Here is a 24425-nt window from a genome sequence, read left to right as displayed (position 1 = left end):
TACATAGCAGTAGTTGTGTTCAGCGGGTTCACGTGACCTCTGCAGCCACGAGGGAGCGCTCTGTTCACCGCGATGTTTCAAAACAACGATTCTGTGGGATCGTTAACATCCCTGAGAAACATGCAAAACGAAGAAAGTTTTAAGAACTTCAAAAATACAAAGGCAGCATTTTTGCGATGGACGCCTCTTGCAAATGTTAACGCGTTTAAGGAAAACTTGGAATTCAATTGCCTCCTTATAAGTTAACGCTTTCGCGAGCAATATTATCCATAAGGTATTTTTTGGGGTTAAATCGCGTAAATGTGTCGTTAAACTCGCCACCACCCGACACAGCCACTTTAGTAAGGTTGTTTCGTTGATGTGACAAACCTTACTAATTGTCTGTCGGGTGGTGGCGGGTTCTACGACACGTTTATATTTACGCGCTCTAACGCCACAAAAAAAAACCTCTGTTACGAAAATTAACCCATTCATCGTATCAAATCGTCGCCTGCATATCCAGCAACGTGGATGCACCGTGGCTGTTGACGCATTAATCTCGTGCTCCAAATCGAGACACACATCGGCACGTGCAGTGCGATTGATACATCACGACAACACGTGCCTCGTCGACCTGGGTGCCGACAGCACCCAATCCTGAACTGCGCCTTGCAATCCCAGACTCCCAAACCTCGATAATTGCATCTCACCCCCTCCAGCACCACCACCACCCCACTAATCAGACACGGCACGCACCGAGTTGATGAGTGCACGCGCACCACGCGACGGGATGCATTGTGATTCGCCGCTTTGCACGTGCGAATATTCACCCGCACCGCTCCACGCGTGGTGGCCGTGGGCTTGGGGGCTGATTTGCTCATCCACTCATCGCAGCCGCTCCATTGGTCGAGCCGGTTTGCCAAATTCTGTAACTCCAAAAACAATCATCCGCGGCGCCTCCCTGCAATTGGGCAGCTGCCGCGGATGACATCACCGCCAGCACGCCATAAAACCCCGCGCTCGCTTCAAATCTTCTCACACACACTTCGCCAGCTGCCAACGCAGGGGGTTGGGGGGGGCTTGCACCGGAGTTGTCGCCCGTCGCCCTTGGCGCGGCTGGGGCTTGCCGCCGCCGCCGCTGCTACCGCTACCACCACCAACTCCAGCGGGGTCATCCGTCCAGGTTCATCATCATGGCCACCCGCGTCTTCTCGCGCTTGCTTGCCCCACTGCAGCGGCAGATTTGGCCGCTGGTGCGGTTTTCATCGACCGCGTCTGGAGTCACGGAGGAGGTCTCGACAACCACAACCTCCTCCTCTCCTGAACCCGGCACCACCACCACCGCCTCTACGGCATCTGCTGAACCATCCGCTCGGCCTCCACGCCCGAGGCCCGTCTGTAACGTCAGCGACATCAGCAGCTACCTGTGGACGCGCTACGACGAGACAAAGAAGCTGGTGAAAGGTAAGGCGGAGTGCGTTCTTCGCCTTTTAGTCTTGAACCCTCTAACAATAAGCGCTGCCCTTGGCGCAGTCATGCTCTTCCATTGTTAGTGGGGTAGCCCGAGGCGATCGTCTGGTCGGGGTGCTTTGTGCGCTATGGGACTGGTCCGGCTTTGGTCTTCCCCACGCTGCTGTGTGTCTAGGGCTGGGTGGGTCGCGACCGCCTTGTGTGGTGTTTAGTCCAGGCCACGGACAATCCCTTAGAGGTAGTTTTATATATTTTTACGTTAAATAATTTCCTCTTGTTCCATTTCAATTACGCAGCAGTGCACATTACAAGACTAACGATTACAGGGAGGGCATGGAACAATTCGGCGCTGGTCGGTCTTGTTTTGCTTCCAGTACGCCTGACTTGAAGCTAATTTGTTAATGTCAGCCTGTCTCCTGCTACTAGGCGAGCTGAATGCGTTCGATTGTGGTGGTTGCGCATCCATCCGTGGTGTTTTCGTTGGAACACCCATCGATGGCTGCGTAATTTGTTGCCTCCTGGCCAAGTCTCTTTCACTCGGACTTTCCGTTGTGGTTCCACTTCTGTTCGCCCCGTATTCTTGTACAGAAATTGAGTTCCCAGGTCCATACGGCGTACAGCCGTTTCAATACGGACAATAAACATGTTGTCCTTCTGCGTGTGGTGGACTTGGTAGAATGAACGTTGATCTTTATAAGGGCACGGTATTCTAGGTCTGAATTGGTAAAAAGTTAGGGCCCCAATGAGGGATTAACGGTTGTGGTGGTGATTCCTTTTTACCGCGGTGGTTGCATGGGACTTGTTGGTGGTTAAATTGATGGTAGTTTACACTGAACGTTAATATCCCTTTAACATTTATTGATTCGTTCGACCTAGGTGGTTGACTTTCCTTATGGATTTTAGAATGCAGGCAAAATCCCAAACCCTGCTTGCACCGTCTTGCAGTTGCAGGATGTATCAACGCCACTGGGATTTGTATTCGTGCAATCTTACCCAAAACAATGGCACAATCGTAATGTTAAATGGCTTAAGCGTTGTATTGCCAAGTGATTGTCTCATGACGGCAATTTTAAACTGCCCGCCGCAATGCATTGAGTCTTTACACCTGACGATGGCTCCGCTAGTCGTAGCCTTGCCGTTGACGAGTGCTTGCTATGGTCTGTCAACGAGTGGCTGAGCAATACAAATTGCTGCATTGGTAGCGCTGTTGTATTACCGATTTGACCTTGGCAATCGCCGTTTTACCACGAGTTGACGGTTATCGACGACCTGGGTTTTTACATCGATGTACGCTCTCTGACGATGTTGGTGTCCTAAAGTTGGCCGCGACGTGGTGTTGGTGTGCCAGCTGCTATGATGGTGGCGCGTCTCCGAACGTGCAACGCATTCCAGTCACGCACATAGCCGGCCAAGAGCGGACCCCGTTCACGAACGCCGCTCTGAAACTTTGACATTGGCGCTTAACACTTGCTGCACGACCCTTGCAAATGTACTACCGATGCAGTCTTTGTGTGACACAAATTGATTTTAAGGGTCCTTGTGTAAAATATAGCGCTGTAGAGAGTGTAAACAATTTAGTTGAGCGCTGCACCGATTAATTCCGTAACGTAAACACGTCTGCTGGAGACCGACAACATTTAGGTATTGGCCGTCCGCTGCTAGACTTCCACCAAGCCATTGCGATCTGTCACCTAGCATGTTTACATGAACAAGAGTTTTTTTTTTAATCTCCGTTGTCCTCCCCCGGGCGTGTTTCTTCTTCACCCCTCTGCTGTCGTTCCGCCCTTCCCGTCACGACGCATCCTGCCCCAAGCCCGCAAGTCTCTCGTGACAGTAATTGGAAACATTTCTTAGACCCCCTAGAATTCGGTGGGGGGGGGTTACTGCTATAGATGTAAACAGCTTTTATCAGCTGAAGCGCCCGCACCACAACTTCCTGAACGGTTTGAACCCCGGGACAATGTTGCCCGTTCTGGAATTTAAACGCGTAAACAACCCTTGAGGCATCGTGATTTCATATCCATTGCGACAGGAGGCGATCCTGCAGCACGTGCAAGATCGCACGTGCTGAGCCTTTTAAAAGCTCGATGCCAAAACAACCACAACGATCCGACTGTTCCGTGATCGTGACTCGTTTCTCCTCCCACTGCCTGGCCGTTCACCTTGAGCCCCCCCCCCCCCCCCCGTTGGCACCGTCATGGACGCGTTCCTCGTTGTACGGATTATTTCTGGTTTAACTGGAATAAGGCGATTACCCCCCCACCCACCGCCGCCTCGTCTCCACAAACCCACGTTACCCCTCCCCCCTTTTCGTACCAGCTGTCTGGTAAACATCCTTCTCAGGACGTCGCGCTGTAACCGGTTCTAACCGGTTTAGTCGTAAGGGGTGGCAAGATGCGCGGTTTCGATGGGGTGGGGAAAGTGAAGTGTGGTGACGCCCTCCCTCGTTTCAGGCTTTTTATTTATTGCTGCTTTGGGAACATTGCGGTTCCAGATCCACTCTCCAGCGTGGTGGAGCAGCTGGTGCCTGTGACGTCCACCCCCCCCGATTCTGATGCTTGATTTGCCTAACACCGGTAGTGTTCTCTCATCTGATCATGCTCGTTCAATCTACACGGATCTGCGTAGTGAAATGTGTGCTTTTTTTTTTAAAAGTAATCCTCTGTACACGGCAGTGCCAGCTGCCATTTAAACCAGAGGTCGCAACCGAGTACCCTACCTGATACCCGGCTACCCGTACCCAGCCAGGTACAGGTAGCCGTTTGCGACCCTGGTGCGGCCGGGTACGGGTAAGGAATCAAAAACCGTTTGCGACCTCTGCATTAAACCTTGCACACCCTGGCTTCCTCGTACCCCGTGCAGACATCGTTCCCCCTGGGCAATGCCACCTGCTGAACCACAGCGCCGTGTACGTCAACAACGAGCTGTGCCTGGACGACATCGGCACCTACGGCTTCGACTACGACTACACGCTGGCGCTCTACTCGAGCGCACTGCACCACAAGATCTACAACGCCGCGCTTGACATCCTAGTCAAGCAGTACAAGGTGTGCGACCTGCCACGCACATCTCTTGCTCCCCAATATCCCACGGTGAATGCGCATGTGAGCTTTCGCACCATATGTAGCCAACGGTGCCCATCGGTGGGAGACTACAACTAAACCCATGTCAGCTGAAGCCTTTCCCAGGCAGTTGTGGTAAACTTGATTGTGCCATCTACCCTCCCCCTCCAGTACCCGGAGGAGCTGAAGAAGTACGAGTACCGGCCGGACTTTGCCACCCGGGGCCTCCACTATGACATCCACAAGGTTAGGGGTGAACGGGTGTGGGGGGCTGGGTTGATGCCTACCCGTCCACGTGGTGTAAGTTATTAGACGGGCTTCTCATAAGATGGCACTTCATTGACGACACGTTCACTTGACATTGGGCGAAGACCCCACTACAACAGACCCTGAGTCTCCCATGCAGCTCCCTTGTATATCAACACAAGGCCACGCCACCTCGCTCGTTCTTGCCGACTCTGGTCGCTCGCACTACCGGCGGGCTTTGGTGCCTAACCACGCTCCCTTCTCTGGCATTCCTATAGCCACCAGTCCCTTCGTGCTCGCAACGGACTCCCCTGTCACTTCCTGTGGCCACGAGTCCCCTTGCACCGCATGCAGGCTCTATTGTCCTTACACTTGTGAGCTAGCATTGCCAACTGTGCAGCTATTCTGGCATGTTTTTTAAATGTCTTCGCATCTCCCAATTTGCTTTTTTCAAAAGTTCCCTGGAGATGGCTTTTCCAAAATGTGGGGGCAATCTGGGCATGCTGACAACCTTGAATACCAGTGTAGAGGTCGGGCTTTTATGTAATGCCAGGTGTGGGGTCCATCCTCCTGACGTGTCAAAAGCGGTGGTTAACAATGACTGCAACCTGCACCTTTTTGTTCTTGGGACATCCTGAAGGGGTAGGTGCACCCAATGGGTTAAGAACCACTGGTCTTAAAATGTGACTGGTCAAAAGGGGGTGGACAACTTTTACCAGCCAAGGTCCACTGACCTATAGTTTGTTGCTTCAAAAGCGACCTGTCCAGAAATGACTGCTCGAGTTGGCTTGTGGAACTTAATAGCAGCAAAATACTCAATGGGAACTCAACACGACCACTTAATATGCAAACTGCAAATAAACAGACATTGGGATTGGACCAAATAAACCTGTGACGGTTAAAATCTTCCCAATGTGACGCCTTACTGAAGCTTTTGGCATAGTGCAAAATTCGCTACAACTCTGAAACGCATGATGGTATACAACACAACCATGCGCTGTTACGACCACACGCTATGTGGTTGATTGCCGCCTTGTTTAGGCCTGACGTAGATTCTATCTTGGCCAGGGGATTTCTGGGACTGGGGGTTTGTGATCAGGCGGCGGAGACTTAAAGCGGGCACTTGTAGATTGGACCGACCCAGACCTGCTGTCAATTCTAATTGCAACCTCCGAATGCAATGTGAACTGAAGCGACATTGCCACGATGATCATTATGGAATGCACACGCTTAATTGGCCCCTGGGGTCTGGTACCGTTGGTCTATAACCCGCCGCCTGTGTTACCAGGGGCTGCTCATGAAGATCGACGCCTTCCATCACGTCCAGCTGGGCTCGGTGTACAGGTGCGCGAGCCTGGCAACCCATCGGGACCTTATTGTTGTGCCCGTCGGCTTTTCTGGCATTTTGAGCTGTGTTTTGTGCACCCCACCCCCGTGAAAGCCAAGCTTTGTCAGTACCAGTTCTAAGATCTCAATTCATGACTAATAGGCCGTAAAAAAAATTGGCGAAATTGGAACACTTGTAGAGGCCCCAACCATCTGTCGCCATGATGCTATTGAAGGCCCTCCCCACTGTTGTAAATCGATGTATTGACAAACTTCATCACCACTGGACAGGTTTTTTGCAGTAAGGGGTGGCACAGAACCAATTTGGGGATAATCGTCTCTATGGAAATCCAAATGAGTTGCAGTGTATACCACTGCTCAAACCTGCAAAAAAATCTGCTTCTCCATTTCAAGGTCTTGCTCTGCTACACGATGAGCCATGATCCAGATTTGCATCGGCCATTACGTTGCTTCCAGAATCATATTTATTTTTCCTGGAGGAATCTGAGCTGTGAAGCGGAACGTAGCAAACAATAGAAACGACATCTGCACGGCTTGCTTGTGGTGGGTAAATTGGATGGGCACGGTTGGTATCACTCTAACGACCGTTGTCGTCCACCACAGGGGCTACTCGCCAGTGCCAGACGACGAGGTGATGACCCTCTACAGTGGCACCCACGTGCGCCTTCACCAGATGACCGACTTCTACGGCAAGGTCGGTTGACACATCTTAAAATTTCACCCACTTGTACTGAGCCATTTACCTGCTGCCTCGCTCGTACCAGGTTCTTGTCCTGCGCATTTGCCAGCTTGTCAACCAGTCGTTACTCTGCTTGCACCTAACGGCTGTCTGGCATCGCTTTCTTGCACCCAAATAACCACCAATCCCTTTCCCCGACTCGCTTGATGGGTGCTTGTGGGCCTGCAGGATTTTGTCAGAGGGAGGCATGTTCATTGTCATCCTAGGAAGTGGAGGGGAATGTCTGAAATCTACATTTGGAGCTGGTGGTGTTCCTGAGCTTGTTGGTACTCTGCCAATAACGGCTTTGTGCGCTCCCCGCATCAAAACAGTCTGGGTAATTCCCCTCCCCCATCGAAGTGCATACTGCCAGAATGAATCTGCTCACGCACGTGGGAGGCGCGTGTCTCCACACGCAGGCTGTGGTCTGCCTCTGCGTTAAAGCACTCCCACAAACGGCGCCTCTTTGGGTTGGTGCTGCCCCAGTGCTGGGTGTTGGCACTGCAGTCAGGGGGCTAAAGTTGTCAGGATTTCCCTCGCGTTTTCATGCGGCTGCTGTATTGTGGACCGTTATAGTATAGGTAAATAGCAATTATTAATATGCGTTTTTAAACTACAATCTTGCCACCACTACCATCCTACCAATGTTTCCTACCCTGCAGATCCTGCAGTTGGCATGAATGCCTGTCTACGATGCCAACTCTTTGCATGCAAATCTTTTAATTATGCCCCCTTTGTAGCACTGCACCACCCACGTGGTTGTGAAATGTATTAGCAAAGCACTAAAATGGCGCGATGTCACAGCTGCTGCCGAGTGATGCCGCAGGCCTCGTCTGGCTGCTTGCCTCTGCCCCCTTTATCAGACGCGGAGTGATTACAGTTCTAGATGGGACCTTGCATCATGGCAGACCGAATCCTGAGGTTGATCCAATAGGCCAGTGTTTTATTGACATTTTTGGATGGGAGTTTGAATTTCTAGTGGACAATTTGCCGATTGTCCACGAAGTGAAGAAAAAAATCTGATTACGCATTGCAGATTTGGCGTTGGTCTCGCTTCATTATTTACCTAAATATTGCAGCTGAACTGCAGCACCTTCAGTGGCCAGAAAGGTCACGTGTACAGACATGAACACGTGGAGGCGTTTTAGAATGAAATATTGTTCATTTACACCCAATTTGTATGGGAACTCCATCTAGATTTCATCCAACATCTTGGTCCTGAATGAGCCAAGTTGCACCATCGCTATTAAATGTCACTTCTCACCAGTTGAACGCACTGCCTAATTGATTATTCATATGGTGCTCCACCCTGTGACAACTAAGACTGGGTATTGATTTTATCTGGATTAGAAACTGCGAGTGGCTGTTTCATAGCTCTGTGGCCTTGGCTAGCCATATGCTCAGAGGTCAAGTCACTCGCTGAATTTCTGCAGCAGTTATCCATACAGCCGGTTTTGGTAGCATGCTGAAATGTTGGTGATAGCGCAATTTCCTCTGTCCCTTGGCTCCTGTCCAAGCTTTCTCTCACGTGGGTGCTTGTTTACTTCAGACGTGCAAATGGACAATCCATTTCTTGTTGGTTGTGGTGTGCTGGCCTGCATGGTCATAGATACTGTACCGGCTCGTGTATTCATTCCAAGTATATCAACTGAATCCTGTAAGATGTAGGTCACGCCACTAAGGCCCATGATGGGAGTTTTGGACTGACTGCATGTCCAGTGATTTTTCTGACGCATTGTAGAATTGCAGTCGGTCTCAACAGGTTTAAAAAATATATTTAACCCATCACACGTGTGTTCCATGTTCCCCTGACATTTATCTTGCCCATGAACACAATTCCATGGTGTGCTAGATGAGCAGGACTGGTGGATGCATCTGCCAGCTGACCATAACACGTGTGGTTTTTGGTGCAGGGAAGCCGCATGAAGCAGTACATGGATGTGTTCTCCATCCCGGAGATGACTCTGCTGTCAAGTGTCAACGACCACTTCAAGGGCAACCGCATTGAGTACGACCCCATCCACCTCTACAAGGATGTGTCGGTAGGTCGCCCATCTGGCACTGCCAAACCCCATCTTGGTGTATGCACCACACGTGGCAAACGCACAAACCTGTACCGTGACTTTTGTTTTGATCTCGGCCTGGTTTTCTGCTCTAGCACCTGCCATTTACCCCCTGTTCTTAGTGCAACTCGACAATTTGTGTTTTGCATATCTGATCTTGTGGCTCTCGTGCTGGTCCAGCGTTGGTCAATGACAACCTCGGTTCTGTTCACGTGGTTCATTGGTAAGGGGGGGGGGGGTTAACATTGTGCATGACCAAACTATCTAATTTGTCTGCCGTGCTTGCAGAAGGGGGGAGGGTGCGAGTTGTCTGGGAAGTGATAAGAGAGTGAGCTACATGAGGCTTCGTTAGTCCAAGCACTGCATGCATTCAACCCGATCCGTTATGGTCAGGTTTGCCAGTCCTCGCTGAGCACAAGTAACTTGGAACCGTTCCCATGCTGACCTGGATTGGCTTTTAACTAATTTGACTGACACGCAGCTCCTTTTAATTGTCACCTCGGCTTTACATGGCTCTCCGTTGAAGTTGCTTTTGTCTTGCAATTGTTTCCCACAAATGTAGGTTTTATACTTGCTCGACCATATTTCCATCAGCCCTCTAAATTCAGTTTCTACTTTGAAACCAAATTCCTGGTTTGACCTATTTAAAGACACCTCGGTGGCTTTTGGATAGACCAGGGGTCGGCAACCAAAATAACAAGAAGAGCCATTTCTATCCAATTCGGTACAAAATTCAGTATTTCAAGAGCCGCAATGCATCTGAGTACATACGTACTCATCGTCAAGAAGCAGCCCGTAAAGAGCCGCATGCGGCTCCGGAGCCGTAGGTTGCCGACCCCTGGGATAGACTAAACAGGTTTTACGTTTTAGACCCATGACACCGCGATTGGTGTTAATATGGATATTTGAGAACTCTACAGCCCAAAACGGTGTAACACGAGTGAATTGTTTCGAAGCAGTTTTTTTAAAACTTGGCACAGAATTAAATGGACCCAACCATTGCACGTTATGGGTGGAGGGGTGGGGCATCCCTAACACCCCCCCCTGTCAACTTGGAGTGTTCTGCTTATAATGCAGTCCAGCTGGTGCTCTAAGACGATCACATGATTTGGTCAAACGGTGCTTAACGCAGTTTCCCAACATGCATCGTGTGTGATCATGACCCAGAGCTGCCCTGAGGCGGTGTTGCTGTGTGCAATACTAAGTCTGCAATTGTCGTACCTTTTGCCATTTTCAGTGATCACCACTATTCTAGGCATGTTCTTAAATGTTCCATGTAGTTTGATTCGGACTTGCTCCATCTGATCTATTAAAGTACCATCCTGAAGGGTAGCTTTCAGTCGGAGGCTAGAGCCCATGTCTTGATAATGTGGGCTTGCCACTAGATGAGATGGTACTGTTGGCACCATGCCTGCCCTAACCAAAGTACTTGCTATAACCGCACATGACAATGCTCTGGCTTGAGCAATCTGTCCTTTGTGCACAATCCGTTTTTGTTATTGTGCTTGGCCATTGCCCGACGTGTGTGTGATTGTCAGTTCCAAGCTTTGTAAATGGTGCCTGGGGGCCCCTACCCATGGATGAGCACACGTGGGTCTTTTTGCCTGAAGCCAAGCCCTTTAACAACTGCTTGCAATGCTCATTGTGCACGAAATGGCCGTGATCTGCCCTGGCCTTGTGCGTCTGTTTGTGCCTTTGTGTGGCATTGCCACTGCATGTTTGCTACAAGTGCTCCAGACCGCTGTTCTGCAGCACGTTGCAAAATATCATAACAACCAGACCCTGGGAGTGCTACGGTCAGTATCCTGGCTCCCACGCACACGGTGAAGAAAAAAGCATGTTTACGTTAGTACGTCTAACAATTTAGATGAATATCTGTACATCACCTAGCTTGCCCCCTCTTGGTGCGCTGCATGATCTTGCCCTGCATCGATGCGTAGCATAAAGTCGTGGAGTAACAGGGAGAATGATGGGTGTTGCCGCCTTTTTGATGGTTGCTGTGGTTCGAACAGGCACATTTACTAGGACAGATCTCCCCTGCCGTGCAGCCAATACAGACTGGTGACTTGTTCTGGTTGCCGAGGGCCTAATTAAGGCCATGCAGTGCACAAGGTGCCAGGCATTTGGCCAACTTGTTGGGTCAATGACGGTAGCACCAGGTACGTGTTTGTCAGTATCCAGTAGGGGGAGTCTTGACGTTGCTTCACAGTAACTAGAACTTGTACTTTAAATTGACTGGTCACCTGGATAAAACTGCCAGTAAGTCTTAGGCTGCGTCAACCAAGGGGGCATCTGATCTTGGTTACACCAGGAGGGAGATTGCAGGACCTTTTACTTACGACTTGGATAGGTCGCTACTGTTCATGCTTATGCTGGTAGCTAAATGTGCTCAGGCTGGGAAGAGCCAGGCAGCACTGTTTACACACTGCACCAGTCTCGCTGTTTAAATTGGAGTCTAGCAGGGGGGTGAGTAATGGTTCTTGTTTGGCCTTTCCCTGTAATTGAACTCTGCTCACTCGGTTAGTAGCACACTAATGCACGTCTTGAACACACATGGCAACACACAACCACACTGCATGACTGCACGCGCAGAGGGGACGAACTCTCCATTCCAGAAGAGCAGTTGTGCAAAAGAGCGGAAGGAAATGCAGTCAAGTGGGGGTAGGGGGGGGGTGTTACTGAGCAGGGGTTGAAGAGCGGGCAGTGCTGACGGATTTGCATTGTTTTTAGCGACTAATGCTGCTGAAGATGCGTTGTCTCGTTCTGTCTAACCGGGATGTGTCTAGAAAGTGAGGATGCCTGTAACTGACTGGCAATGCACGAACATTACCAGCTGGACTGTTTGCCAGTCGGCGTGCCTAGAAGGCTGGCAGGTTACTATGGTGAAGTTTCAAATCTAATGCGGGTGACCCAAGCATGTAGCGTTGTAGGCTTTACATAGCCTATAGCTCAAAGGGTTGAAGTCGTCTGGCTTTGCCAGAGCACGTGCCGATTGAGGTTTTTTGCAAGTTGCCACACAGAATGTGTCCATACTTGTGTGGACGTGATGGGGATTAAAAACAAAAGTGACCTAGGTGTCACCTGATCCCGAGGTGGCCCAGTAGTGTTAGAATAATTTTTTGGTTATTGATAAAGAAAAACTGACCCCGACTGGATAACTGAGCCGAACACGGCTATTGTTAGTTCTTGCTAGCTAGGAGGGGGTTTATGTGAGCGTTTTCACTTGCCCAAGTGCTATATAATAGACATCGTGCTGGGAGGCCATTTACCGTTCTCACAGCCATTGCCTCAACCTTTTTGTGGAGTGGCTTTAATGCCAACTAATCCTGTTCCAAGATCTTCCCTATCCACTGCTGGATGAAGGCCATTTCATTTTCCATATGGGTGGTTTATCCAAACATCACCAATGCTGGTAGATGAAGGGGGGTTGATACAAGGTGGGTGCCTGGAATGCTGCAGATATCTCCTGCTTGTAATTGAACTTGTTAGGTTCATATTGTGCCAACGCCAAAGAATCTGCTCCACATTTTTAGGCACGAAAACAATATTGTTTAATGTGTGGATCATTCAAGTACTGCAACGCTTGTAGTTGGGCATGCACAACTTGCTATTGGTGTGCCAGCTGGCATGTTTGGCTGAACTTGCTGTATGTGTAGCTAGCACGCTACAATATTGCTTGGCATGCTGTTCCACAAACCCTGTGACCTCCCCCATTTTTTTTCAAATGGCTGCTTTCAGCCAATGGACAAGTGTCCTAATGCATTTGGGCCTCCCGTCGGTGAAGTCTGCGTACTTCATGCGATTATGTAAACATTGCTGCTGGACAGCCGAAAGTGGCTGGCCTAGTTCTGACCACCCACCTTTTTGTGGCCTTATTCGTTTGCCAAACGCTTGCCCTAGCATCCCTTAAGACTAGTTACAAGGCATCTACATCCACTTTACACATCGTGGATGGCTCTTCCTGCAGAGAATTTGCCTCCTTGCTGAAGTGTTTTTTCTGCATGAGCAGGACATCGGGCATCCTTAGAAACTAAGGGATATTTGACACCCCCCCCCCCACATTCCTGAGGCCCTGCCTTGTACAGGGTGGGGTCTGGGAATTCTTAGAACCACAAAGACTAACATTGGCGAATATTGATTTTTAGCCCTTGTCCACTGCTGCTTGAAAGCCCAGGGTTAGTTCTAGTTGGTAAATGCCCCTTCCTAAAAGTAATTTAAGCTTCTAATATTTTGCATTGTTTTGCTCCATGTTCAAATTGGTGCCCTTAAAGTTCAGAACCTTTGGAAAATTATCCAAATATAAATAATGCTCTAATATAATGGTGCTTAAGCTGGGGAACTTGACAATTGTGCTGCATTTAGGACCCAGTGGTGAGGGTTGAGATATGCCCTTGGGAGAGATTGGGGATGTGAAGTGCATGGTGGGAAGAGGGCAATAGACGTGGTGGGGGTGTGAGCGGAAGACCCCAGTGCAGTTGGTAGCCAGCATCTTTTGTTAGAAAAGTTTTGGTCCCTTGAGGGGATAGCCCAAGGGACCAGTTGGCCCTCTACGTGCACGTTGTCAGGTCGTGTACCAGACTCCACCATTATGACTATCCGTTGTCTGACTTTAATGATCCCCAGACGCAAGACAAATTAAAATAACCCAAAATTATTTCACATGGCGTCCCACCCTGCGTCATGTGGTTTTTTAGCTTTGTCCGTAACGGATAAGGGTGGGGAGGGGGGGCTGTCTGGCGTGGCCAGGGCCTTTTGTGCTGTAGCCAGCGTGCTCTTGCCTGGCCTGAGCACATTCAGGATCACAACCTTTGACATGACCCCTACATTGATCGAGTGAGTCGCCCTCTTTGCTTTTAAGAACTCTACAAAGGTTGACCCCCCCCCTCCCAAATGCACGTGAGTAATTGGATGCTTGCAATGTTTTTCCCATAAAGCAGCCGCTGTTGTGCCCTGCCTGCACTGGGATTCTAGTAACGTTTGGTTCATGTCCAGGCCATGGCCAACATTGATGGCAAATGGTATTCAAACGTTAGGCCTTCCCTAGCTTCACCTTGGAGCAACTGTTCATGTGTGCACAGCAATGACCGGTGGTTGGTGTTCTGTCTTGCCACCCTCTGCTATTGTGGCTCTGACATCACTTAAAATGCACAATCATTTGGGAATTTTAAATTGAACACATTTTGGCCCTTGTAATTTTCGAACCATTGCCCTGCTTTAATCTCAACTGGAGGCCCATTATACAGCCCAACATTATGACTTGCCTGATTTGGCCATTTAATTTTTGTTCTTGACATGGCATAAGTTAAACTTGCATGGCTTGCAAATTGAAAAATAAGTGGTTTTTATTTTTGCTGTACAGCCTTGAATCCTACGATTCTGTCCAGGATTTTACAAATTCTAGTAATGCAAATTTTATCAAAGAAATTTTTACACTATGTAACCCAACCGTGCTAATAAAGTGCAACTCCACGTAATTGCATCGACTCTGCTGCTGACGGATTCATCAACTTTTAAACTGAAGGTCTGACTTCTGTTTCACGTTTGTTTTGTGGACAGGATGCGGTGAGGGATGTCCACGTGAAGGGGTTGATGTACAAGATCATCGAGGAGAATCTTGGTACGTATGCACGTGGCTAAAAGTCCCTTTAGCCCACATGGGCTAAAGGGGAAGTAATTATAGTGAGCACCTAATTGGAGGGGAATGAGGCGACCACACCCAGCCACCTTTGTCTCCCACTGTGCCATACCAGGTTGTCCAAGAGGGCCCAAGTCTAGTGGGTATTTGCCGGATGGTGATTGCTATTGGTACTGTGTTCTCGTAGCCTGTTTTGTAGTGCAGTACATTTTCTTATGGCTGCACAGATACTCGCCATGGTGCATAAACAGACGAAGATGGGTAGACACTTGTAGGACTTAACACCGACATACTGAAGGCCACATTTTGGATTAAGTGGTGTTGATGCTTTAAGAATCTGCTTGATGGGCAGCTGTTGACTTTGCCGGCTCGCTTGCCATGTGGAATTTCAAATCCTCGCAGGCAGTTGTGACGAGCCCATCCAACCAGTGCTACTTAACATGTACATGCATGTGTTTAACATGACCATTGCCTGCATACGCTAGAGATGGGTTCGTGAATTGCACAAAGGTTGTGAAATTCCCCCGTGAGCATTGGGCAGCATACCTGAGGTTGCTAGATGGCATTAAAGAATGTGAACTAATCTCCATCTGTACGGAGTTGCCCCATAGTGGATGTGTGCTTTCTGTGGTTGCTCTGTTCTGCTGAAGTAAGTGTCAATTTTAATTAGCTGAACATTTTAAAAAAATTGACCCAATGCAGCAGGCAAGCCCTCCCTCGAGCATCCAAAGATGCTAGCTTCTGGATAAAAAAAACATTCCAGTGTCCATACCACTACCAGCCTGCATTCACCCCCTCTGCATGCCATCTCAGCCTAATTGCTGTCACCCCCTCTCACCCTTTTCACTCTCCCAGAGGAGTACATCCAGAGTGGGGAGGAGACCTATGCTGTCCTCCAGAAGCTCGTGAGCTACGGCAAGAAACTCTTCCTCATCACCAACAGCCCGTTCAGCTTTGTGTGAGTTATTCTCCCTAGGTTTGAGGTTTGGCTCTTGCCACCCCCAGGCACTGCAACTACTCAAATCACCAACCTACATTTAATCGGGGCCATTGATGGTTATTTTCTCGGCTTTGCCCAAATAAGTCTGCAAGATGACACACCCATGATGGGAAAAACAACGTCTGAAATAAATCGGGGGTGGGAGTTGTGGGGTGTTCCATACCTGGTACCCAATGTCTCCTGAACGAATTGGAGACTGGTGCCAGGAAAGCTCGTCCCATCGCTTCATCCTGTTCCAGCAGCCGGGGACAGAGGTTGGGCCAAGTCGAATTTGTTCCATCTTGAAACAATGACCATGGTGGTGCTCTGTCGTGTTGGTGCCGTGCATCCAATAGTTTGTTATTTTCACATCCACCCTGCGTTTTTATGAGCCCTGGGAAGCGGATGCAGAGCCAACCGATGCCAAAACCACTTTTTTGGAAGATTAATTTCTTTCCAGGTCATGTGGACTGGAGTAGGTGATGTACAACCCGTGGCCATGACACTTGTAGGAGTGGTTTACTTTATATGAAAGTCCCCTTGAAAATGGTGCTGGTGCCAAGCCCCCAATGGACCCCATGTTTAATGGAAGTGATTGAATTCCGATTTTAAAAGATCTGAAACTTAAGTGTCCATGGGTTATGTATTTAGTACCAAATGCCATTTATAGAACACTGCCCTTTGCACCAGATTAACACGTTTTTTGATGATGTCGGGGCACGGAACCAGTTGACTTTAGACCGGAAATTGACCCAGAGGGTATTGGTTCCTCACTGTTTTTACGTGGTGTAGACAATCTCGAACTTTTGCAGCCTTGTTTTTAAGGGCAAACCCTTGTCTCTGACCAAACTCTCCCCATCCTTGGCTCTGCAGCAACAAGGGAATGCTGCACATGGTGGGCGAGGACTGGCGCGACCTGTTTGACGTCATCATCGTGCAGGCTGAGAAGCCAGCCTTCTTCACGGACAGTGCCAAGTATGGGTGCCCCCTCACCTCCTCGCCCCCCTGAATGCACTTGTCAAGTTGGGCTTTGTGCCGCTTTTTAGCACGTGGCACACCAGTGTTGGTAGGACATACAAATAACATGCTGGGAAATACCCGAACCTACTGTGCTTGGTATTCAGAGATGGCAGTGTGAAGTGGGCTTGCCCTACAGTAAAGTGCTTGGACCAACCAGTTAATGGGAAAGTCCATGTGCGTGCTTAAAAAATCAACTTCTGGTACGTAGCCAGCCATGCACCCCAAAATCTTGCCGTTCAACTCGCGCTATGCAGCCAGTGTGGACTCTGGTTTCTTCTCCCCATTGAGGTTGTGATCTTGATCAACTCCCAACCCTAAGCGTGACCATGAATAATGTGGAGACCCGAGGTGTGTGACTGCTTGTTTTGGATCGGTAAGGCTGCGCTCACTGCCAAATGTGACCAGCATCGCAATCCAAACAAACAACCCTGGAACATTGCTTTAAAACTAATTTAATCTTACCACTTGGGTTCTACAACTCGATCCTGACTCTAAACATGGGTGTGGCACACGTTGCCGGGAACCTGTTTATTCTTTGATCCCCTTGCATCAATACTGTCATTTAACTCCATCCTGCCATGTGCTTCCCCAGTGCTGTCGGTTTCCAAATGTTTGCAGTCATTTCCATAACCAAGCTTGGTCATGTTTTGGTGTAATGCATATTGGCACTTTGTCAACACCGTTAATAATTTATTTACGAGGTTGTTGCCATGCTTGAGATTTAATAGGTAAAAAAACCTGGCTCAACGTTATCTGCTTCATGCTGACCTATGAAAGCCACTTTAATCTCAATCCAAAGTCGTGTGCCACTAGCTTTTTTTGTAACCAGTACACGGTCAAACCTCTTCTGCTGCCTCCATGTCGGGATATAAATGTTTTTGGAGTCTTAAACCCAGCTGGAGTACAGTCTGTCTTCTGCATTGGATAAACACTTTTGCAACTATCCTGTGGCCTAAACTTTAAGTGTACATAATCCCAGTGTTCCCCTGCTATTGACGTCCCTGCTTGTCCATAGCATGGCAAGCTTGTGCTCATGCTTTCTCTACTAAGCAAATACCTGTTCCCCCCCCCCCACCACCCCTTGCTTCAGCTGGGGGCAACGGTGGAAGGAAACAGTTTAAGAGCCAATGTGCTGACCTTGCAGGAAAGCAAAATCCCTCGCTTGGCACAACACCTTTTTACCTTGACCCGCCTGCTGGGGGGTGGGACGGGGGCTGAACAAGAAGGGAGTAACCTGAATGAGAACCTCCTGGCTCCAAGTGTGTGGTTTGTGGCTTATGAGGGAATGGAGCTGTGACGGTGAATGCTGTCGCTGCAGGCACTCCACCTGACCTGCCCAGAGATGCATTCTGCCGTGTCAAACCACTACCAGGATGAAGGCCTGCCCCACCCAATAGCATGTGACCTGGATCCCACATTCTGTATTTTGGCATTGCTAACACAGCAACTACAAGAATCTCAAACATGGCCATTTTACCTCCTTTCACATTTTTGCATTTGCCCAGACTCATTGGACATCAATTTGACTTTCGTGATGGCTTATTCCTGGTTGTAAACAGTACCCTGCTTGCAGAACTCTGGAAAAACAACCATTTTTGGGTTCCATGTTTTCATTTTGGCCATGGTGCAGTATTCACGTCATTTATCTCCTGCGTTCCTGCAGGCCCTTCCGCCGCCTCGACGACTCTGGCTGCCTCCAGTGGGACAAGATCGACAAGCTGGAGAAGGGCGAGATCTACCAGCAGGTAAAACTGCCCATAAGCTACAAACACTTTTGCTGTGCTGGTTTTGGGTGAAATCTTCGATGCTGCATAACTTGGTGTTCGGATGCTGTTTCTGGCACAACTTTCTCCTATTCTGGGCTTGACTATCTTTTTGGGGCTTTAGTTTTGCTCTCCTAGTCTTGCACATGTTACACCGTGTAAAATTGAGGTAGCTTGAATTGGAACTGCTAAAATGTTTTAACTTTCCAATAACTATACTGGTTTTCCTAAGTGTCTGCATTAATCTCGACCTGGTTAAGATTACTGTCTCTGCCTAAATTTCAGATCTGAGTTCTTAAAAAGCCCTGCTCTAAAAAGTAGTATCCTGGGACAAATTCCAACGACCCCTTACCTTGCAGAACTAGTTCTCACCTTGAAGGCATTTTGTCAGATTCTGCATGTTTGTCCCTTTAGAGGCTCATGTGCCAATTTCTGAATGGCATAGAACAACCTAAATTGGAGGCTTGCGTTGCCTCGCGACGGCGGCCATGGCCATTGTCCAAGGTCATTTGGAACGTGGCAGTGACCACTTTACAATCGTCTCCTGCATGTGCACTGGGCATGCTGTTGGCAACCAGCGCCTGGCATGTGGATTTGGTGGGTGGGCTTGTTTACAGCTGGCAGCACAAGGCCTTCACTTGTAGTGATGGATGAGATGTTTTTGTGGTGGGGCAAATGAGAGGTCTGCACAAACCAAATGGGTGTTCACTTTGTCACCCTCTGTTTTAAGGATTTGCACGATGCTGTCAACCTCGATGGTCAAATTCAATGATTAGCACTTTGAATCGTTAATTTGTGGCCAGTTTGTTCCATGCCTAGCGGCAGGGCTTTATTTTTGCCATGTCTGGGTAGGGTGACCTGCGAAATTTATCCCTAAACCTGGCATGCCACGTCCAACATTTGCAGGATGGCTGGTGCTGGCACATGCCATGTTCTACTAGTGAGCCAGACGTATGAGACATAGAATCCAGTGAGGTTTGGGTGGAATTCGGGTTGGCTCTAACCAGGGATTTAATTTCGGCTAGGATTTTTGTCCTGTTCAGCGACCCCTGCAATGCTCGCAAAGAAATTAATCTCCTGCCTAGCAACGTCCATATGCTGCAGCCTCCGCTGTCTGATTTTTTTTGTTTGGACCAGCAATCTGATGGTGCATGCAGCCTTGGGGATGGGTGTGGGGGAAGGGAGATGAGCGAGGTTGACAGGGCGGTGTGTCTGTCGGGATGAGGCTGCCTACGTGCAAGCTTGCACGTGCCGCCCCAGACACTGCCCCACCAAACCCCCCCGATTTTAAGGGGGAGGTGGCAGTCAAAGCCATTGCCAGCCCCGGTCACCCATCGTTCCCGTGTGCCTTGTCGCACTGCGGAGAGGCAAGAAAATAGCGTTACAGGGGCTGGTCTTTAAAAAAAATGTAAACCTTAATTGCATATACACGATGCATGTGGCTGAGCCCAGGAGGTTTGGGTCCTTGGGTGTCAAATATGGGCCGTTGTCCATAATTAACATTGTTGCAAGGGGAACCTGGATGCTTTGTTTACACTCCTCGATTAGCTACTACGTACGTGGCAACATTTGCATACTGCTTTATCTTCCACGCTCCTGATAAAAAGTTTTTATCAAGCTACCACCAGTGACTTTGCAATCGCTGGAGCTAAATCGGCTGGTATATAGTTGGCACAAAGCGTGTAGTGTGGGTCAATGACTGAAAGACCACATTGATATTCATGGATGTGGCTGCGGTGTTACGCAGTGATTCCCCCCCCCCCGTCTGCGAATGGAACATTCTGGTCGCTGCCTGACGACAAACGTCGTGTTGCCGGATTCGAGGTTTTTGCCTTCAGATTGGGGGGGAGTGTGCACGGCTGGACTTCCAGTGTGAACTCGACAGATTTAATTCCATCCTTTGCTTTGGAGGGACGGTGGTAGAACAGTTGGGTCTGGCTTTTTCATTTACTAAACTCAGGTTCACATTAAAATTCATTAGTTAAAACATTCATAATCTGGAAGTATCGTCCTTCCAAATCCCCCCCCGACTTCCTGCCCAAGGCCATGTGTTTTTGTTAGCAGCCCTGCGCTGTTTACGGAACGTAGTCCGTAAGGGCGGGGGAAGTTGAAGCGGCGTGTTTACGTGATTTAAATTTAATTATTGCTGCTGTTGCGTAAGGAGGGAGAGGGTGATCTTGGAAAAAAGTCTCTGGCCTCGCTGGCATCAGGACGACGATTTATTAGATTAAGAGCCCGTGCGCTCGGTAGTGTTGGTACTGGCCACGTGAACACTTTCCCCAACATGCGCCAAAAAAAATCGGTAGTGAAATTAATTCAAGATTATTTAGTTGCGTTATGGTTTCCATGAAAGCTTGAACTTTTTTTTTAATGGGCGTGCTAAATTTTTCCAAATGCACTCTGCAAACTGGCCACGTGTTGCGTTTTGAGTTTTCTTGACTTCACAATTGGAAAAGGCCAGGTTCAAACCCCCCGAATAGGGTCTGAAGTTGCTTTTTGGGCGGCGACAATGTGTTTTATCCTGTGGCACCACTGGCCTCTATCGGCCAGACTTGGAATTTCCACTGGCTGGGTGTCTCGTACAGAAGTGCTACCCCCCCTCTCCAATTCTTGCCTGTTTTTGAACCGCAACTCCATGTCGCATGATACTGCCACTCCTGTGCAGTTTGAGACCCTTGGCCTTTTAACACGGCTGGTAAGGCTTGTGTTTTTGAAACATGGTCCACGTCTTGCCTGTTTTTGGACATTTGCCACGAAAACATTCTATTGCCAGGATTTAAGTTCTTAACCTGCTTGGTGGCATTCATCCACCACCTAAACTGGTAGCCAACGGTTTAAAAACCTAATTCCATTAACTGTATCGGTGGTAAGCAAAGTGCGTAATTTGCCTTCTCTATCAGGTTATGGCTTGATTTTATGTCTGCAAATTATTGCAGAATATTCCCCAGTAGCGTGGTGTTAATTTGATTTCAATCCCTTGATGTCGTTTAATTGGCTAAATGTGCTAACTGTAATTGTTAGGTTACAAAGCAATCCACAAGTTCGACTTGAGCCAGGGGATTCGTTTGGCCGGCAAAAATTTGCATAACTGATTTGCAAAAAACATGGGCATAGCATTTTAATGCTGTACAAAACGTAACCCATTTGGCTTTTTGGGCAATGGGTGGGCCGTTGTACCAGTGATTGGCGTTCGACTGCATCGCACCCATGGGAAGAGGCTCTGGTATATACCTTTAGAACTCTCCCGTCTGCAAGATACCTGAGGAACAACTGCTGTACAGTGCACTGTCTACTCCTGTGCAATAACCACATTGCTTGTCCTGGCATATCCTGATATGTGGCTGCTTGGTGGATGGAAAATGGTTGATCGTTCACCAACTTTATACTCTAAAGGGTTCAACCAGCAGCACTTGACAGAACCATGGCATTTGTAATGTTCGCTGACATGCAAGGCACCCCTGTAGCCAAACGGCAGTGGTGGTACACCTCCAACTGACCTTGGGTGTCTGCTTATGCCCCCCCCCCCCCACCAGGGTAACCTTTACGAGTTTCTGCGTCTGACTGGCTGGGTCGGCACCTCTGTCCTCTACTTCGGAGACCACATCTACAGCGACCTTGCCGTGAGTAGTGTTTGTGCTCCATGCTCGGCTTATTGCACCTTCTCAACGAGAGGTGCCTCCAGTCTTGACCCTTTCAGGAGATTCCTGCCAAGGTGCACTCAGGGCTGGGATCTCAACAGTTTTTTTCAGCGTTATGATATTTTTAGCTCTAACTTTTTGTTATGGGAGGAACTGAAGAACCTCATCCATGCAGACTAAAGGAGGAAATACACACTGAAGCACCCAACATTGTACCCCAAGCTCTTTAAAATCTTAAATCCCCCTTAACCAAGTTTGCGAGAGGTCCATGATGTAACAACATGTTTTTTTAGTTGAGCTATTGTGGCACCCCAACCCTTGTGTTGTATTGTTTTAAATTCTATGCTTGTGGTGTGCAGCAACTTGTAGAAGCTTCAACGTAGAACTTAAGGACACGATCGTGATTTAAATTGCCACCAAAATGACCTACTGTAGCCACCAATGTATTAGTCATGCAATTGTAGATTGGGGATGTCCTAATCCTTGATCTGCAGCCTGTGCCCTGCTTCCAGTGACAGTGGCCACAAACCCACACCACCCAAGCACGTGATTTACATCTCTACCTACCACAACTTGCTCATCCAATCCTGCTGTGTCTCCCGTGCCGACCCTTGGCGGTGTTGCCAGGACCTGACCCTGCGTCATGGCTGGCGCACGGGTGCCATTGTTCCGGAGCTGGAGGCGGAGATCCACACCATCAACGGGCAGGAGTACACGGACGCCCTCACCTGGCTGCAGTCTCTCACCGGGCTGCTGGAACGCATGCAGGTGAGGCATGGGTTTGCTGTGAAGGCAGTGGCGATTGCTGGAGGTCTGCTGTCCTTTTGGGGCTTGTAAGTAGTGGAGTTGATGGCCGGCTGTTGCCTTACTAGTCCTAAAATGTTCATGTTTGCATGGCACATGGTTGTGTTTTAAACAGACATAGTGCTAGACACCGCATGGTACCGTAGCAAATGCCGAGTGCTTTGGACCAACTGGAGTGCTCGTTCCAAGTGTACTCTAGGACACGTACCACTTGCTATAGTCCCACATTATCTAGCCCCCTATCCCCAAATGTGTAACTTGGCACGAGGTACAGGTTTGGCTTTGGTCTGTCCAGAATCTTATCTCGATAATACGATTTGGGAATCTTGTTTAATAACGAAATTACCATTCCAAATGCCTTGCTTCCATTTTGTTTAATTGCTGTTTTGCCTAGATGTTGTGCTCTGCATTACTTTAAACCTATGTGCATTCCCATACGTGCTGTCGCATTTCACCTTGATACAATGCCAATACTGTTTGTAACATGTGATTGTCTGCACACAGATGTACCGTGGCCAGGAGGCTCAGGTGATCCTGACTAAGTGGATGGCAGAGCGAGAGGAACTCAGGTGAGGAGAGCAGTGGTCCAATGTAATGTGAATTTTGGGTGACGCTGGCATTCAAACCGCGTTGTATGAACTTTCAATCTGTGCCAACCTGTGTACCACCACTCAATGCTTATCCCAAGACCAAGGAAAATTCCACCTTGCCATACTGTGCCACCCAAGTTTTATATAGTAGACTATAAATGGCATTGTGGAAAATGACTTCTATTAACCCCATGACCAGAGGATTCTTCCTGAACATGGCTAATACCAGCAGCCTAAACTTTTTTTATTCACCACATCTTGACCATAAACAGATGTGCATGAAGTTCACTCAAACGTGCACCTTTTAAGGTAATTAAAACGACTGACTAACATTTAACCTTAGCATTTTGATTCGGTATCAAACACTTGCCATGTTGGAACGTTGTCCAGTGCATTACTTCACACCTGCCCACAACCTTGATTTTAACTTGTCCTGAGCAGTTCATCACCCTCGGCTCTGGGAAGCGTCTAAAATGGCCCTTTACTCTTCCATAGGATCCTTAAGCACCTTTTGTCGGTACCAGGAGGCGCGTTTCCACAACTAGGCATCTCTAACTTTTTATACCTAGATTCCCTCCCCATTTATATACATCCGTTGCCGTTGCCTCCTGCAGGGAGCTCTTCCTTGCATTTTTTACAGCTGTGCAACCTGCCCAGCAAGTTAACGTTTTCATTTATTTTGTGCACCCCCCCCTCCACCATTTTGTAGATCCAAGACCAAGAACCTCTTCAATCCGTACTTCGGCAGCATCTTCCGTACGTTCCACAACCCGACCTACTTCTCACGCCGCCTATCGCGCCTTGCTGATGTGTACATGGCGTCGGTGAGCTGCCTCCTCAACTACGACATGGGCTACACCTTCTACCCACGCCGCATGCCACTGCAGCACGAGTCTCCCCTGTGGATCGACCAGCTGTGTACCGGCTGCTGTCAAGACTCCCTACCTAACCGAGATGTCCAACATCCGTTGAGTGCCTCTCCTCTAAGCGTGCGCCCCCACCACCCCTCCCCACTTCCACCCAGATTCTGTCTCTGGATGTGCTATGCCACTCTCTTGCTGTTTCCCCCCCCTTCCCTGGCTGCTTGTCGGACCTGGTTGGGTGTTTAGGG

The 24425-nt window shown here is 48.8% G+C and overlaps 2 protein-coding genes across 2 annotated transcripts in view; one reads left to right on the top strand and one right to left on the bottom strand.

Annotated features, from left to right (window-relative positions):
• Positions 1-1154, bottom strand: part of LOC133355544 (F-box/WD repeat-containing protein 15-like) — a 14319-nt gene extending 13165 nt beyond the window's left edge. The window contains exon 1 of the mRNA XM_061572885.1: positions 1064-1154. Coding sequence (XP_061428869.1) covers positions 1064-1154 — 91 coding nt within the window. The remainder of the gene's footprint in view (positions 1-1063) is intronic.
• Positions 968-24425, top strand: NT5DC2 (5'-nucleotidase domain containing 2). Its single transcript, XM_061572745.1, is given in 15 exon segments — positions 968-1443; positions 4312-4496; positions 4683-4757; positions 6046-6101; positions 6708-6798; positions 8736-8864; positions 14442-14502; positions 15376-15478; positions 16373-16474; positions 18183-18264; positions 21816-21902; positions 22548-22688; positions 23229-23293; positions 24024-24243; positions 24245-24425. Coding segments are annotated over 15 exon segments (1710 nt in total). The 5' UTR covers positions 968-1172; the 3' UTR covers positions 24287-24425.

The sequence above is a fragment of the Lethenteron reissneri genome, chromosome 51 (genome assembly GCF_015708825.2).
Source record: "Lethenteron reissneri isolate LAM-NWPU_2019-01 chromosome 51, ASM1570882v1, whole genome shotgun sequence".
In the NCBI taxonomy this organism is placed as follows: Eukaryota; Metazoa; Chordata; class Hyperoartia; order Petromyzontiformes; family Petromyzontidae; genus Lethenteron; species Lethenteron reissneri.
This window is presented reverse-complemented; position numbering and strand designations above follow the sequence as displayed.